Source organism: Bufo gargarizans, chromosome 1 (genome assembly GCF_014858855.1).
Source record: "Bufo gargarizans isolate SCDJY-AF-19 chromosome 1, ASM1485885v1, whole genome shotgun sequence".
Taxonomy (NCBI): domain Eukaryota; kingdom Metazoa; phylum Chordata; class Amphibia; order Anura; family Bufonidae; genus Bufo; species Bufo gargarizans.
In genome coordinates this window covers 79,850,492-79,868,220 of record NC_058080.1, presented here as the reverse complement: position 1 = coordinate 79,868,220, position 17,729 = coordinate 79,850,492, and the positions used below count along the sequence as shown (strand labels likewise).

The 17,729-nt window shown below is 44.6% G+C and overlaps 1 protein-coding gene across 1 annotated transcript in view; it reads left to right on the top strand.

The window, feature by feature from the left end:
- Window positions 1-3,401: 3,401 nt before the first annotated feature.
- The window catches only part of LOC122930765 (protein sel-1 homolog 3-like), an 82,204-nt gene continuing 67,876 nt past the window's right edge, over window positions 3,402-17,729 (top strand). The window contains exon 1 of the mRNA XM_044284384.1: window positions 3,402-3,456. Within this exon, the coding sequence (XP_044140319.1) occupies window positions 3,418-3,456 (39 nt within the window). The 5' untranslated portion in view covers window positions 3,402-3,417. The remainder of the gene's footprint in view (window positions 3,457-17,729) is intronic.

Genomic DNA, 17,729 nt, shown 5'->3' with positions numbered 1-17,729 from the left:
TTGAGTGCATAACTGAACATCATTATTTGAAGGTTGACTTTTTTTGTATTAAAAACACTTTTCTTTTATTGGTCGGATGAAATATGCTAATTTTTTGAGATAGGAAATTTGGGTTTTCATGAGCTGTATGCCAAAATCATCAATATTAAGACAATAAAAGGCTTGAACTACTTCAGTTGGTGTGTAATGAATCTAAAATATATGAAAGTCTAATGTTTATCAGTACATTACAGAAAATAATGAACTTTATCACAATATGCTAATTTTTTGAGAAGGACCTGTATAATAAAATCCCTGCCCTCCACCTGGACTTTACTTTCTCTTTGCCATAAATCCTGGTACCTGTATTTATTTTATTATAAAATTATAAAGCATAACAATAACACAATGTAACAATATCAATAATAAACATAATCATCATAAAAAAGTTAAACACAACCAAACAGTAATTAATAAAACTAACACTGGTCCAGCCAGTCACTCCAATATTAATACTATTATCATACATACACACATATATACCAACATGCACAATATTGTATTATGCATACACACCAATTGTACATATACACCCCATCATATGTTTATTATTATATACATACACCATCCCCACCCAGGACCCCATGATATTATATATAGACCCATCCTACACCAAATATATACAACTCTTTATATACTATACCCACCCCATCATATATACATACCCCTGCTCTACACCAAATATATAGAAATAATCACAGAAAACTAACTGGTCCAGTTGCCAAATAAACCACCTATGTATTGTTGTTCTCATCCCTCACAATAAGGCCTCCTGCACACGACAGTATTTTTTAACGTCCCGCAAAACGTGGTTCCGTTGTACCGTGATCCGTGCCCGTTTTTTCTTCTGTGGGTCTGCCGTGATTTTTGGAGGATCCACGGACATGAAAAATGAAAAAAAAATCTAAGTCAAGTTTGCCATTGAAATAATAGGAAAAAACGGACACGGATCACGGACACGGATGCCAATCTTGTGTGCATCCGTGATTTTCACGGACCCATTGACTTGAATGGGTCCGTGAACCGTTGGCCGTGAAAAAAATAGGACAGGTCATATTTTTTTTACGGCCAGGAAACACGGATCACGAACCCATTGAAAGTCAATGGGACCGCAGAAAAACACGTTAAACGGGACAACGGCCACGGGTGCACACAACGGTCGTGTGCAGGAGGCCTAAGGGCACTTTCACACTAGCGTTTTTCTTTTCCGGCGCTGAGTTCCGTCCTAGGGGCTCAAATCCGGAAAAGAACTGATCAGTTTTATCCTAATGCATTCTGAATGGAGAGCAATCCGTACAGGATGCATCAGGATGTCTTCAGTTCAGTCTTTTTGACTGATCAGGCTTTTCAGAAAACCGTAGCATGCTATATTTTTACCTCCGGCCAAAAATCCTGAACACTTTGACTGAACGCCTGATCAGGCCTTTTTCCCATTGACTTGCATTAACGCCGGATCCGGCGCCGTGTGTTCAGTCAAACCGGATCAGTTTTTTGCATGTTAAACCCCAAAAATGTGAAAAAAAAAGTTAAAGTCCATAAATGGCGGATCCGTTTTTTCCAATGCATTTTTTCATTGTGATCAAAATCCAGATCAGGATTCAAATGTAATCCATTTTCACACGTTTTTCTGGATCCGGTGGGCAGTTCCGGTGTCGGAATTGAACGCCGGATTTAAACAACGCTAGTGTGAAAGTAGCCTTACCACAACAATAATAACAATAACAACAAGCAAAACCTGGTACCTGTAATACTGGCTAGGTTTCTCTATATAATGACGTGGTAGAGGGTGACCATCAGTATTATAGATGGGTTCCTCCCATCTTTTGTGTACTGTCTTTTTGTACTTTTTCCTACACACAACTTCTTCCATGGACACTGAACCAGGGAGATAGCTCCTATTGTGTAACAGCCTAGATGGTCCTTAATCCTCAATTTAGACTTAGCCTGTAGTAGTTATATTGTTCTTCATTCCGGTTTCTCAACATGCTTTACCCTTCCTGCAGGGAAGGAAAACCTGTCGGGTAAGAGAGTGGATGATTAGGATCCGGCCTCTCCATATTAGGCTACTTTCACACTGATAAAATTATTTTTTATTAATGTAATTCACAAAACTCCCACAAAGTAGTCTCTAGCACAGGGATCAGCAACCGTCGGTACTCCCGGTGTGGTAAAACTACAACTCCCAGTATGCACACTTGCTTGAAGTGAAGTGAATGGAGCATGCTGGGAGTTGTAGTTTTACAACAGCTGGAGTGCCGTAGGTTGTTCACCCCGGCTCTAGCAGATAGGGGAAAACAAAAGGGTATCCCCCTAAAAAAAAAAGAAGCTCCATACATTGATAATTAAAATCCTAGAACTAGCTGTTTTTTATCCACATACCCAAACTATTATATTTCTGCAATTAGCGATGTACATATTCAGAAAGATTAGATGTAAGACAATTTATGCCAGAAATTATAGGCCTTCTGGGAGGTTTTTAGGTAAAAGGGGGGCACTGGGTGGATTTACCATGTCCCTAATTTGCAGTTAAAAAGTTGCAAACCCATATTTTTATATATCTTATCAATGGGAGGTCCGACACCCGGCACCCTCACCGATCAGCTGTTTAAAGAGGTCATGACGCTCTGGTAAGTGTTGAGGTCTCCTCACAGATTGCCAGGCCCAGCGCCGTATATAGTATTGGATGGGACTGGGCTGTAGCTAGGCCATATGACCACTGAACGTGATATCACCTGAGTTCAAACAACTGAGAGTGCCAGGAGTCAATCTGATATTGATGGTCTATCGTGAGGAAATCCCATGCGCACGGCACCACCCGCCAGTACAGCAATATTTGTAAGTCTATGAAATTTCCCCTGTCGAGATGGATTGCCGCCTTCTCTTCAAACAGCTGATGGATATAGGTGCCGAGAGTTGGACCCACCTCGATCTAATATTCATGGGCTATTCCAGATGTTGGTGATGGCCACCATTACTACACCATTGTCCAGTTATCCCGATATGCCCTATTATATAGCAGAGAAGCTTCTAGTGCCCCTCAGACATCAGGGCCTGGACACAACCGCAACCTTTGCACCCCCTATAGCTATACCAGTCCAGCGGTGTGATTTTCCGTACAGCCATATTGTAGGGAAAAGCTATACATAGTGGAAGTCTGTATCTAATGGTTATAGCTAATAGCCTCTCTCTTACTGCATTTCAGTGCTCTAAAAATAAATCCCCAACACAGACGTGGATGTAAGAGATTACCTGTGAGGGAGGGGGCCTGCCGGGAGGGCAGGATCAGTGCAGCACCTGCCCATGTACACAAGTCTCTTGTGCTTCCACCTGGCAGCCCCACCCCGCAGCACAGCGACAAGAAGAGGACAGGGAGGAAGAATGCTGCCAGGTGTCCCCGCTCTCCTGCTGCTCTGCATGGTGAGCATTACCAGGTTCTCCTGTTCCTCTAACCCTCTGGTCTTGTAGCTTACCAAGTGAGGCTGGCATATAATGCCCCTATACCTGCCCCTATCTCTACCAGACATACACGGTACATATTGTAAGTGCCATAGAGCTGGTAGCGATCTGCACTGTTTTATCTCTTTGACTTCAGTGTTGTTTTCTGTAGCTGTGTCTATGGGTGACTCACTTTTCCTATACATTTAACACCCTGTCCTGTGGTTGGGGGCATAGGTCACTGGGTATTCTACCAGTATGAAAACCCTTGGCCTTGATCCCTACACCTATGGAGCAAGGATATTTGTATTATACTATATTACTTTATATTTTGTTATATATGTTGTATGAATAGTTGCTGATGATCACTTTGGTGAGAATGCTAAAAGAAACATATTATGCATTATACTTCTATATTGTCTATTATTTGATTTTATTGGGCACAATTAGACTAGATGCCCATTTATAATATCACTGTTACATGAAACCCATGGCTTGTAAGCCATGATTTATAGATCACTGGTTTTCCAACTTGGGTTCTCCAGCTGCCACAAAACTACAACTCTCAGCATGTAGTTTCACAACAGCTGGAGACATACAAGTTGGAGATCTGTGCGATAGATCATGTAAGGCTTCATGCACAATACCGTCTCTGTGCATTTTGCATTTTTTTCACTCCACCAATAAAATGGACTATTATTGTCCACAATATGGACTACAATAGGATGTGTTCTATAATTTGCGGAACGGCCACACGGATCTGCAAAAAGTACGGATGTGTGCATGGCCACATAGAAAGGAATGGGTTAGTGTGCTATCCGCGAAAAGTGCAGATTTCAAAACACGCCACAGAAAACCATGTATCATTTTCTTTTCCCTTCACACATCCTTGCTACTTTGTGTTCGTCTATCTATTTGGAAAAGTTCAAGGGGTATGAATACTTTTTTTAAGGATCTGTAAGTCATGGATTATGCAGGACATGTTTTTGTTTCCCAGATCTCTGTTGCTAATCCTTCAAGCAGGGAATTCAAATCCCTGTTATTACAAGTCTTCAATTAGATCCAGCATGAGATCTCTCAAAGACATGTGTGTTTACTAGGTTCTAGAAAATTGCCCTCTGATGCACTCAGAGTATTCATTTAATTGGCAAGACATAAAAATTCCATGCAGGATATTTTGTTTAGTAACATGGTTTATAAGGCTGAAAAAAGACATCTGTCCATCCAGTTCGGCCTGTTATCCTGCAAGTTGATCCAGAGGAAGGCAAAAAATAATAATTATGCATTCAACGAACGTAAATGGTGAAGTTATTATGTGGCCGGAGATATATTAGACGGTCAATGGATATCAATTTTACAGCGGGCCAGTGGACTACAGGTATAGTTAATAGTTGAAATTAGATAGCACGTGGTCGTCACAGATGTTGAATTCCTCCGATGTCCCAAACATTAGGCAATCACCGGACAGAAAAGGCCTTTTATGCCTCTGTATTTACTGAAGACAGGGACCATTATTTGTTCTGGGTTGTGGCGGATATTTGTGCGCTATCATGAGGAAATTGAATTAAATGTGGTCATCACAGGTGTTGAATTCCTCAGAGATCCATGCCTCATTCATTTTTAGTAATGTGAGGTAGTCCACACTGCCGTGAGCTAGGTGAGTGCGCTTATCGGTCACGATCCCCCCTGCTGCGCTGAACGTTCTTTCGGACAGCACACTCGACGAGGGGCAAGCCAAGAGTTCCATGGCAAATTGTGCCAGCTCTGGCCACAGGTCAAGTCTGCACACCCAGTAGTCCAGGGGTTCCTCGCTTCTCAGATCGTCCACATCGGCCGTTAACCGGATGTAGTCGGACACCTGTTGGTCTAGGCGTTCCATGAGGCTGGATCCGGAGGGCAGCTGTCGATGGGTTGGCTGCAAGAATCATCTCAAATCCAAAGTGACCAAAACATCTTCAAACCGCCCTCTTCTTGCATGCGCTGTAGGATTGAGGCTGGTAACATACGGGGGTCCCTCTTCAAACACTGGAGCATGAAGGCCCCCATTTGCACTAAATTGGAAGCGGTGGAGCGGCCTGGCTCCTGCTCATCGCCCAGGAGAATGTCGTCCTTGGTCTCCTCCCCCTATCCACGGACAACACCAGGGATCCCAGAAAAGTTTAAAGCCTGCTCTTCTTGCTCCTCCTCCTCCTCCCCTCAGGCAACATCCTCTTCAGACTCCTGCTGACTTGTCTCAGATGGAGTAGCCCCCCCGGGAATTCATTCAGTATTAGGACTTCCTCATCTTCCTGCTCCTGCTCCTCGACAGCTTGATCAATGACAAGACGCAATGCATGCTCCAGAAAGAAGGCGTAAGGTATGATGTCACTGATGGCACCCTGGCTGCGACTGACCAGTTTGGTGATCTCATCAAATGGCCGCAAAAGTCTGCATGCGCCGCTCATGAGCAGCCACTGGCACGGTGAAAAGATACAAGCTCCCCAGAACTTGTCCTGCCGCAGAGTTCGTACAGGTAGTAGGTAACGGCACGTTTTTGCGGGAGAAGCCTATCAAGCATATACAAGGTGGAGTTCCAGCGTGTCGGGCTGTCACAAATCAGACGTCTGACCGGCAAGTGGTGTCGCCGCTGAACGCCAGCAAGGCGAGCCATGGCCGTGTAAGATTTTCTAAAATGGCCAGAGATTTTCCTGGCCTGCCAAAAGACGTCCTGGACCCCGGGGTATTTGGCAACAAATCACTGCACGACTAAGTTCAGGACGTGTGCCATGCATGGCACGTGTGTCATTTTGCCCTGTTTCAGTGCCCTCAGCAGATTGGCACCATTGTCGCACACCACTTTACCAACAGTCAAATTGAGCGGGGTTAACCACTGATTGCCCTTTTACTGCAGAGCTGAAAGGAGTGCAGGACCCGTGTGGCTCTTGGCTTCCAGGCACAACAGCCGCAGCATGGCAACGTCTCACCTGGCACGACGAATAGGTTCTGGGGAGCTGAGGGGGTGCAGTGGAAAAGAAGGAGTCAGCCGAGGAGGAGACGGAGGATGGAGTAGGAGGAGGAGAAGAAGAGGCCGGCCTGCATGCAATCCGTGGTGATAACACCAAATGCACACGGTTGCCACGGGTTACATGCTTGACGGCTGTCAGACGGTTCACCCAATGGGCAGTAAAAATTATGTACCTTCCCTGCCCATGTTTACTAGACCACGTGTCTGTGGTCAGATGTATCTTGGCACCGACATTGTGTGCCAGAGATACATTCACTTGCCGCTGAACGTGGCCATATAGCTCTGGGATGCCCTTCTGGGAGAAATATTTCCTTCCGGGGACCTTCCATTGCGGTGTGCCAATTGCCACAAATTTTCTAAAGGCCTCCGAGTCCACCAATTTATATGGCAGTAGTTGGCGGGCTAGCAGTTCCGACAAGCCAGCGGTCAGCCGTTGGGCAAGAGGATTATCTGGCGTCATCATTTTTTTTTTACTCTCGAACATTTGGGCAACGGAAGCCTGCCTTGTGCCAGATGAAATCAACGACGGCACGATGGAAGGTGGAGTGGAGGACAAATGGGAGGAGAGAGGAGAAGGAGAAGAGGCAGGACATGAAGCACCAGGAGTGTGGCTTTGTGGGTTCTGACGGCGTTGCTCCCATTGGGCTCAGTGATGGGAGGCCAGGTGCCTTCGTAAGGCGGTCGTCCCCTAGGTGAGTGTTGGGCTTACCGCAACTTATGCATTGACAGCACAGACTGCAGATGGCAACACTATTATCAGTAGCTGACAAGTTAAAAAAAGCTCACACTGCGGGGCCATATGCCGGCGTCCTGTGAGCTTAAGATGTGACCGTGCATGGTGGATGGCTTGCTCCAGATACATTTGCAGTCTCTCCCTCTGAACTCTCCTCCTCTTTCTCCCACTGACATTAGAAATCTTGGAGTAGGCAGCAACAGCGGGGACCACCCTCCTTGGGCTGATCTGGGTAATGTCGTCAAACCGCTGGGTGGCGGCCATTGCTACCTCCTCTTCCTCATCCGATGCCAATAATGGCTGCTGATTGGTAAGGTGTGGGAATGGATGGGAAAATAATTCCTCTGACTCGAGTGAAGGGGCTATGGTGGTGGTGGTGGTGTCTTTGGGGGTGCACACAGCAGAGAGTGAGGAGGGTGCAGATACAGAGGATGAGGAGGGTGCAGAAGCGGAAGGCTGAGAGAGCCACTAAACCAACTCTGGTGCATCCTTTGACGTAATCGCACGCACCTTCTCCAACTTCCCACTTAGACTCCGGCCTGGTGCACCTGCCTGACCCCTACCACCCCTGTGGAATGGCCTGCCTCTTCCTCTGCCTGTCATTTTCAAAATGACCTTGTGACAAAGTCTCTATAGAAGAGCAGTATTTTGTGGAAGCAGGTATATAGCACCCCTTAATCAGTTTGGGGGGGGGGGGGGGAACTGGTATATCACACCAGTTAATATGCTAGGTATATCACACCCCTGCCACAATCAGTTTTTTTTGGGGGGGGGGGGCAAATGGTATAGCACACCAGTTGCAATTATTTTTACCAATAGCATTTGTCCCTCTATATACCTGCAGTATCGCAGCAGAACCGCACACAACTGCTGCACAATACAAATTCACTATAATATACTTTCTATGTTAGAAAGTATATTATAAGTATATCGCACCCCTCCGTAAGTCACACCTATCGATAGCACACCTATACCAGTCCTTAAAAGGACTTTTGTGGCCCTATTAGCTAGCGTTTGGTGTCCCAAACAGTCTGTCCCTGCTCCACAAAGCAACCTCTCCCTACACTGGCAAAAGACTGAATGTAAAATGGCACCTAGATCGGGTTTATTTATAGGGTGGGGGGTGTGTCCATGTGCTGAAACATCTCAATTGGCTGTCCTGTCCCACCTGATGGATGTGTCATGGGTCAAAGTTCGGCGCTATGCAAAAAAATATGGCTCGTGCGAATATCGCCATATGTTCGCATGTTCGGCAAATCGCAAACGAGCAAATTTCACCGCGAAACAACCACCGGGCAAACCGCAAGGCCATCTCTACTCCTGTATTTACTAGATGAAGTACCGCACTCCGTGTTGGCTTGTGCCCGCAAGGACTTTGTAGTCGTAACACAATAGTAGAGAATTGCGGCACACAGCTTCTTAGATTTGCAATTAATCAAGTTTTAATGGTATCATTTTACATCATCAACATGATCCAGTTACAATCCCATATCACAATGGTAGTCACAATCGGTGAGTACAATGATCTCTACTCCTGAACTCTTTTATTGTACTCACTATCACCACCTCCTCAGGCAGAGAGTTCCATAGTCTCACTGCTCTTACCGTAAATAATCCTCTTCTATGTGTACAAACCTTCTTTCCTCCAGACGCAGAGGATGTCCCCTCGTCACAGTCACCGTCACAGTCCTGGGGATAAATAGATGATGGGATAGATCTCTGTACTGACCCCTGATATATTTATACATAGTAATTAGATCTCCTCTCAGTCGTCTTTTTTCTAAAGTGAATAAACCTAATTTTGATCATCTTTCAGGGTGCTGTAGTTGCCCCATTCCGGTTATTACTGTAGCTCTGCTATGTCTGCCTTGTTCACAGGAGCCCTGAACTGTACACAGTACTCCATGTGTGGTCTGACTAGTGATTTGTAAAGTGTCAGGGCTATGCCCCTTTTGATGCAAACCATTATCTTACTGGCCTTGGCAGCAGTTGCCTGACACTGGTTTCTGCAGTTTAGTTTGCTGTTCACAAAAATTCCTGGGTCCTTTTCCATGTCAGTGTTAGGCCTCTTTCACACGACCGTATGGCTTTTTCAGTGTTTTGTGGTCCGTTTTTTCACGGATCCATTGTTCCGTTTTTTGTTTCTATTGTGTTTCCGCTTCTGTTCCATTTTTCCGTTCCGTTTTTCCATATGGCATATACAGTATACAGTAATTACACAGAAAAAATTAGGCTGGACATAACATTTTCAATAGATGGTTCCGCAAAAACAGACCGTATATGGAAAGCAAAAAACAAAAACAAAAAACGGTCATGTGAAAGAAGCCTTACTCAGTGTTTTACAAATTAGTATGTACTGGTGACTTGCATAATTCCTTCCCATATGCATAACCTTACATTTGTTAGGCCCCTTTCACACGGGCGAGATTTCCGCGCGGGTGCAATGCGTGAGGTGAACGCATTACACCCGCACTAAATCCAGACCCATTCATTTCTATGGGGCTGTGCACATAAGCGGTGATTTTCACGCATCACTTGTGCGTTGCGTGAAAATTGCAGCATGTTCTATATTGTGCATTTTTCATGCAACGCAGGCCCCATAGAAGTGAATAGGGTTGCGTGAAAATAGCAAGCATCCGCAAGCAAGTGCGGATGCGGTGCTATTTTCACGCACGGTTGCTAGGAGACTATCGGGATGGGGACCCGATCACTATTATTTTCCCTTATAACATTGTTATAAGGGAAAATAATAGCATTCTTAATACAGAATGCATAGTACAATGGGGCTGGAGGGGTTAAAAAATATATATATTTTTTTAACTCAACTTAATCCACTTGCTCGCGCAGCTCGGCTTCTCTTCTGTCTTCATCTTTGCTGTGCACAGGAAACGGACCTGTGGTGACGTCACTACGTTCATCACATGGTCCATCACATGATCCATCACCATGGTAAAAGATCATGTGATGGCCCATGTGATGAGCGCAGTGACGTCATCAAAGGTCCTATTCCTCAAAGAAGAAGACAGAAGAGAAGTCGGGCTGCGTGAGCAAGAGGATTAAGGTGAGTTAAATTATTTTAATTTTTTTTTAAACTCCTCCAGCCCTATTGTACTATGCATTCTGTATAACCATGTTATAAGGGAAAATAATACAATCTACACAACCTTGAACCCAAACCTGAACTTCTGTGAAGAAGTTCGGGTCTGGGTACCACATTCAGTTTTTTATCACGCGTGTGCAAAACGCATTGCCCCCGCGCGATAAAAACTTAACAACGGAATGCAATCGCAGTCAAAACTGACTGCAATCGGGTACCTACTCGCGCGGGTTTGCCGCAACACATCCGGACCTTATCCGGACATGCTCGTCTGCAAGGGGCCTTAGAGTTAACCCTCATCTGCCACGTCTCTGCCCAAGCCTCTAATTTACCCAGATCCATCTGTAGCAGTATACTGTCCTCCTCCGTGTTAATTACTTTACACAGTTTAATATCTTCAACAAAAAATTGTTTACTGTGCAAGCTCTCTACAGGATCATTAAAGGGTAACTAAACCTTTATATAAACTTTTAATATGTTGACCCTAATGCCCTAATAAAACTATCTCTAATATACTTTATTAATCAATTTTCTATTTTTACTACACTTTTACCTCCCTAAAGCACACCATTCACTGTGCGCTTAAAACCCTGTTCTCTGTACATTTTATGAATGGGGCCACAGCAGAGCTGTGAGTACAGGCAGGAGCGCATATTGCTGCCCCTGCCGTGCACCCAGGAGGTTTACTAACTCTTGGCATAGCACATGGGTACCCTGTACCCATGTACTATGCCAGGATTAGTTGAGCGGAGCGGGCTCCTGTTTCTGCCTGCTCTGCTAAGCTAAGTGCTGACATGCAGTTCTCTTACCCTAGTGCAGTGCTTCTCAAATAGTGGGGCGCGCGAAATTCGGATATACGGTACTATTAGGAGTGAGGGGGGCATGTTTAATAACTTTAAACGGCGGCGGCGGGCACACGGAATCTGTGGATGGCACAGTTAAGGGGTGGGGGTCTGTGGATGGCACTGTTATGGGCTGGGGGGGGCACTGTGGATGGCACTGTTATGGGGTGGGGGGTCTGTGGATGGCACATATATAACAGTGCCAGCCACAGATCCCCCTGTAACAGTGCCAGCCACAGATCCCCCCCCATAAGTGTCCGTCATCCACAGATCCCCCCATAAGTGTCCGTCATCCACAGATCCCCCCCATAAGTGTCCGTCATCCACAGATCCCCCCCATAAGTGTCCGTCATCCACAGATCCCCCCATAAGTGTCCGTCATCCACAGATCCCCCCCATAAGTGTCCGTCATCCACAGATCCCCCCATAAGTGTCCGTCATCCACAGATGCCCCCCATATGTGTGTGTCCGTCATCCACAGATCCCCCCATATGTGTGTGTCCGTCATCCACAGATCCCCCCATAACAGTGTCCGTCATCCACAGATCCCCCCCATAACAGTGTCCGTCATCCACAGATCCCCCCATAACATTACTGGCAAAGGGGGGGCTGTTATTACTGGCGGGGGCTGTTATTACTGGCACAGAGGGGCTGTTATTACTGACACAGAGGGGCTCTTATTACTGGGGGCTGTACTTATAACAATTTTATAGACAAATTATACTATTTACAGTCGCGCGGGGGGCGCAAAATGTTTTCTTCTTCCTAGGGGGGGCATGACAGAAAATAATTGAGAAGCACTGCCATAGTGGAACAGGCAGGAGCAGGAGCCCACTCCTCTCAGCTAATCCTGGTATAGTACATGGGTAAAGGATACCCATGTGCTATGCCAAGAGTTAGTAAACCTCCGGGGCGCACAGGCAGGAGCAGCAATATGCGCTTCTGCCCGTACTCACAGCGCTGCTGTGGCCCCATTGATAAAATCTACTCCGTACATCGTACACCGTTGAGCTGTCGTAGAACAGCGTTTTAAGCCCATCAGAGAATGGTGCACTTTAGGTAAGAGAAAGTGTAGTAAAAATAGAAAATTGATTAATAAAGTATATTAGAGATAGTTTTATTAGAGCATTAGGGACAACATATTAAAAGTTTATATATTGAAGAGAATAGGGCCCAATACTGACCCCTGAGGTACTCCACTAGTGACAGTGACCCAATCTGAGTGTGTACCGTTAATAACCACCCTCTGTTTTCTATCATTGAGCCAGTTACTTACCCACTTACAGACGTTTTCTCCCAGTCCAAGCATTCTCATTTTATATACTACAGTATCAAAATATATGACATCCATTGAGTTCCCCCGGTTAAGTCTAGAACTTACCCCCTCATAGAACCTGATTAAATGAGTTTGACATGACCAATCCCTCATAAAGCTGTACTAATATGGCATTATACACTTATTTACATTGAGATACTCCAAGATAGCATAGAAAATCTCCAAATAGTTTACCCACAACAGATATTAGAGTTTCCAGGCTCTGTTTTTGACCCCTTTTTGAATATTGCCACCTTATTTGCTAAGTACCAATCCTGTGGAACAGACCCTGTCATTGTAAAGTCCTTAAATATCAGAAATACAGGTGAAACTCAAAAAATTTGAATATCGTGCAAAGTTCATTTATTTCAGTAATGCAACTTAAAAGGTGAAACTAAAGATATGAGACTCATTACATGCAAAGCGAGATATTTCAAGCCTTTATTTGTTATAATTTGGATGATTACGACTTACAGCTGATGAAACCCCAAAGTCACAATCTAAGGTACCCTTTGCTCAGGGGTATGGATTATTAGCTGACTAGAGTGCGACACTTTGAGCCTAGAATATTGAACCTTTTCACAACATTCTAACTTTAAGCTGCTTTAATGCAATTCCTTTTAATTTGCATTACTGAAATAAATTGACTTTTGCACGCTATTCTAATTTTTCAAATTTCTCCTGTAAGGGGATGTCTATTAAGTTACTTAATGCTCCGAGAATCTGGGGATGTATGCCATCTGGACCTGGTGATTTGTCTATTGCCATCTTTGCAAGACACCGCTGCACTTCTTCCTGGGTCAGACAGAGCACTTTTAATGGGGAGTTTACTCTGTCACTGGGCATTTCACCTGACATTTCATCATTGATTACAGTGGAGAAAAAATATTTTATAGATTTGGTTTCTCCTCATCGCTCTCTGCAACTCCTTCCTCATCACTCCTTAGGCTGCTTTCACACTAGCGTTCGGGTGTCCGCTCGTGAGCTCCGTTTGAAGGGGCTCACGAGCGGACCCGAACGCAGCCGTCCAGCCCTGATGCAGTCTGAATGGAGGCGGATCCGCTCAGACTGCATCAGTCTGGCGGCGTTCAGCCTCCGCTCCGCTCGCCTCCGCACGGACAGGCGGACAGCTGAACGCTGCTTGCAGCGTTCGGGTGTCCTCCTGGCCGTGCGGAGGCGTGCGGATCCGTGCGGATCCGTCCAGACTTACAATGTAAGTCAATGGGGACGGATCCGTTTGAAGATGCCACAATGTGGCTCAATCTTCAAGCGGATCCGTCCCCCATTGACTTTACATTGAAAGTCTGGACGGATCCGTCCGAGGCTATTTTCACACTTAGCTTTTTTTTGCTAATATAATGCAGACGGATCCGTTCTGAACGGAGCCTCCGTCTGCATTATTATGAGCGGATCCGTTCAGAACGGATCCGCCCGAACGCTAGTGTGAAAGTAGCCTTAAAGGGCCATCACTTTCTGGTTTAAACTTTTTAAAATTTAAATAATTGAAAAATATTTTTTTGGGTTAGTTTTACTCTTTTTGGCAATGAACCTCTCTGTCTCTCCAGCTTGAGCTTGGCTTCCTTTATCCGTTTTTACATATTCTATTTTTCCTTATAGTTTTTACTGCTTGTTCACTACCTTCCTGCTTTAGTAATTTAAATGCTTTCTTTTTATACTCAGAGACTCTGAGTATAAATAATGCAGTATATGTCACCTGCAGTCCTATGTAACACCCCAGATAACACAGTGATAACTCTCTGAGTATAGATAATCTAGTAGATGGTACCTGCAGTCCTATGTAACATCCCGGATAGCACAGTAATAACTCTGAGTACAGATTATGTAGTAGGTGGTACCTGCAGTCCTATGTAACATCCCGGATAGCACAGTAATAACTCTCTGAGTACAGATTATGTAGTAGGTGGTACCTGCAGTTCTAGGTAACACTACAGGTAAAATAAGTTTAAGGGGTTCTCTCGGATTTACATATTGATAAAATATTCTTAGGATAGGTCATCAATATGAGACTGGTTGGAGTCTGACTCCTGGCACCTCTGCCAACCAGTTGTACTATAATCACTATAATAACTATAATCCGCTCCTGGTTACATTCACAGGGGATGGGTCAGTAAAAACCTGCAACAAAAAATGAAACTCTGCAGATTTAAAATTCATACCGCAGGTCAAGTTGCATGCCTATTCCGATGTGGAAACTTTATGCAGCATATAATGAGATATTTTTTTTGTATAAACAGTTTTTATTGATTTTTAGTTTATAAATCAACGGATAAAGGATACAATAGAGTTCTGCGAGTATCTACTTTTCCCTGATGCAGCAGGGGGTATGGTGTGAAATATAGGCATTATAGTATATATAAAGAGAACAGGCGTCAAATGCAAATGGCTTATAGTAAGACAATAAGTCATTAACCGAGATTTTGGAACATGGATTCCAGCTTGCTGCTACTGTAAAATGCTGTGGATTTTCTGCCTGAAATTCTGCTGCTGAAAATCTGCCCCATATCCTTCCCACATGGACAAAGCCTAATGTGAGATATTGTGCACAGTGGATGAATGGAGTAGTAGTGCTTATTTACACGTGCACGTCCATAGGGCAGCACACAGACTTCACATGACACATAGCTTTGCTGCGGTACACTTCACTACGACAATCTGTTAGAGTCTGTGTCATTTTTTGGGCTATGGACTTCTATAAACAGTAACCCATAGACTGGTTTTGGAGAAACAGGGCAAATGTTAAAGGGGTTGTCCAACCTCAGGCTAGGCCATCACTATCTGATTGGTGGGGGTTCAATACCTCACAGCCCAGCTGATCACCTGTTTTGGATCAGCTCTGGTGCTGGAAGTTGGCACCGGGACTACACAGGTCGGCCAACCTTGTAGTGGAGAAAGCTCATTACTACAGCGCTGTTCCCATTGAAGCCAGCTGGCCACAGTGGTCATGGGCTCCACCAATTTGTGACCCAGAGGGGACCAGGAGCAGTTGGGAATGTGGCAGCGATGAATGGCAGGGCTGTGGACAGGTTAGGTTTTTTAACTAGGCTCTTGTATGATACGTTGAGGTTGTCAGCTCCCAGTCCGGAACAAGTCCTTTAAGGAGTTTGAAGGGCGTCATACTGAATAATTCCATTAAGAAACTGATGTGGTAGCTGGCGGCTCATTACAAAATGTATACGTTCTGGTTGAATAAAGGGATTTGTTAAGAATTAGAAAAACACGTTCTTCCAGAATCAGCACCACACATATCCATGGGTTGTATCTGGTATTACAGCTCATCTGTATTAAAGGCTGGCACTGTTTTTGGAAGAAAGCAACCATGTGTTTCTATTCATGTACAACCCCTGCACACATTGTGGATTACACGTGGTTTTTCAGCATGGCTTTACGTGCAGAAAAAACGCAGCGTAATACAGTACCAGCAAAATGTATGAGATCAGACAAATACCGCGTATACTTTGCCTTTATCCTCCGTTAGGAAATTGACCTGTTTAAGAAATCTGCAGCATGTCATTTGCTTGTGCGATTTTTGGTTTAGACTTCACACTTATCAATGGAAGGGTGAGATCGGCTGAAAATCCTCACCAAAAAACGCAAGTAACACATGTGGTCTTTGGTGCGGATATAGTGTGGAAATGTGCAAATATCTGCACGAAAAACCTCACAGATTTTCGGTTTTAAAATCTGCACTCATGTACATGTATCCTTAAAGGCTATGTACACCTTCGGGGGCAATTTTTTTTTAATGATTGCCTTTTACTCATTTTGGGCAAAAATTTATTTTTTCATTAATGGTTGACTGTCTCGCTGTGTGAATTTTACTGTTACTTTCACTTTGTGCCGTCATCTAATAATCCTTATCTCTAAATTGCTAAAAGGTCATGTGGCGAAACCAACCTTGCCACAGTGTTTTGGAGGGGGCTGGTTGCAAGCCTCCTGCCCCAGGATTACGGCCCTTTGAGATACTTTTGCTAACTTTTAAACCCCTGAACCTATTCAAGTGAATTTTGGATAGGTTTGTCCCCAAGTTATACTGTTTAAATTGATGTAAGTTATATGTATGGACAATGTAACCTCACAAAGTTGTAACAATTTATAATAAGTGTAACTTGTCAGCTTGGGAGGAATATGCTGGGTGTGGTTCTATTGTCCCATTGTGTGTTTAAATGGTGATGTCTGTCCTGTTGTCTCCACATGTGTATTGGCAATCTCCCCTTTGTCCTGAGAGATAATTGGATTGCCCTCGGTTGTCTCTGGGACAGAGAGGAGGAAACCATGATGCATTGTGGGGACGTGTTGTATCTGTTCTGTGTCGCAGTCTCCCTTCTGGTCCTCTAGGGGGCGTGAACGATTGGTTGCTGTACTTGCATTGTGTGTGTTGTAAGATATTGATTGGTTGGATTTTAAAACCCTGTGGGCAGTACTATGTTTGTTTTTTATGAATAAAAGAGGCTGTATCTGAAGTACAGTCAGGCCACTGCTGACCCTCAACACGGAGCCTTGTCTCGTTATTGGGGGGATTCCCTGTATGCTGTTAGAGACTGATTGCCAGGAGTGTAAGCTGATCGTATGCTTTTCCTGTTCGTCTGCTAGCAGCTATTTGCGAGGTTCCAGTTTGGAGTGCTATTTTGTATCCAGTTTGGGAGTTTGGTGTTCTGCAGTAGCTGTGCCTGTCTCTCAGAAAGGGGCATATCGCCTAAACGGATTTTAACCCCTTGTCTGCTGAAACGGTCCGTTACAGGTCAAAAAAACCCTTAAGGGCCCTTTACACGGGCCGGCAATTCAACAGATCATCACTAACCAGCGTTACTAGTAGCGCTGGTTAGAGATGATCTGGCAGTGTAAATCTACTGCCGAATACCTGATGAACGTGCAAAACGCTCGTTCATTGGGTAATTGTATGTTTTGTGCAGCACAAAAGATCATCGTTTCCCAGTGGCAGATCCTGCTGTGTAAACACGATCTGCTGCCGGGAAACAACAAGACAGTATGGGGAAGAGCGACGGAATTAGCGATCACTTCTCCCCATACTCTGCAGCAGATGCATGTGAATGCACCGGTCTCCTCCGCTAGGGATCAGCAGATTGTCGGGAAGAAATGCCTCCTTCCTGACAATGTGCTAGATCTTCGTCCTGTGTAAAGGGACTATATAGTCACATTCTAAAATAAGAATTGAGCTGTAATTAGTGTTTACGAGGTCAGAGATAAGAGATACGGAGCCCTCAGCAGAGCTGCTTGATGGAACA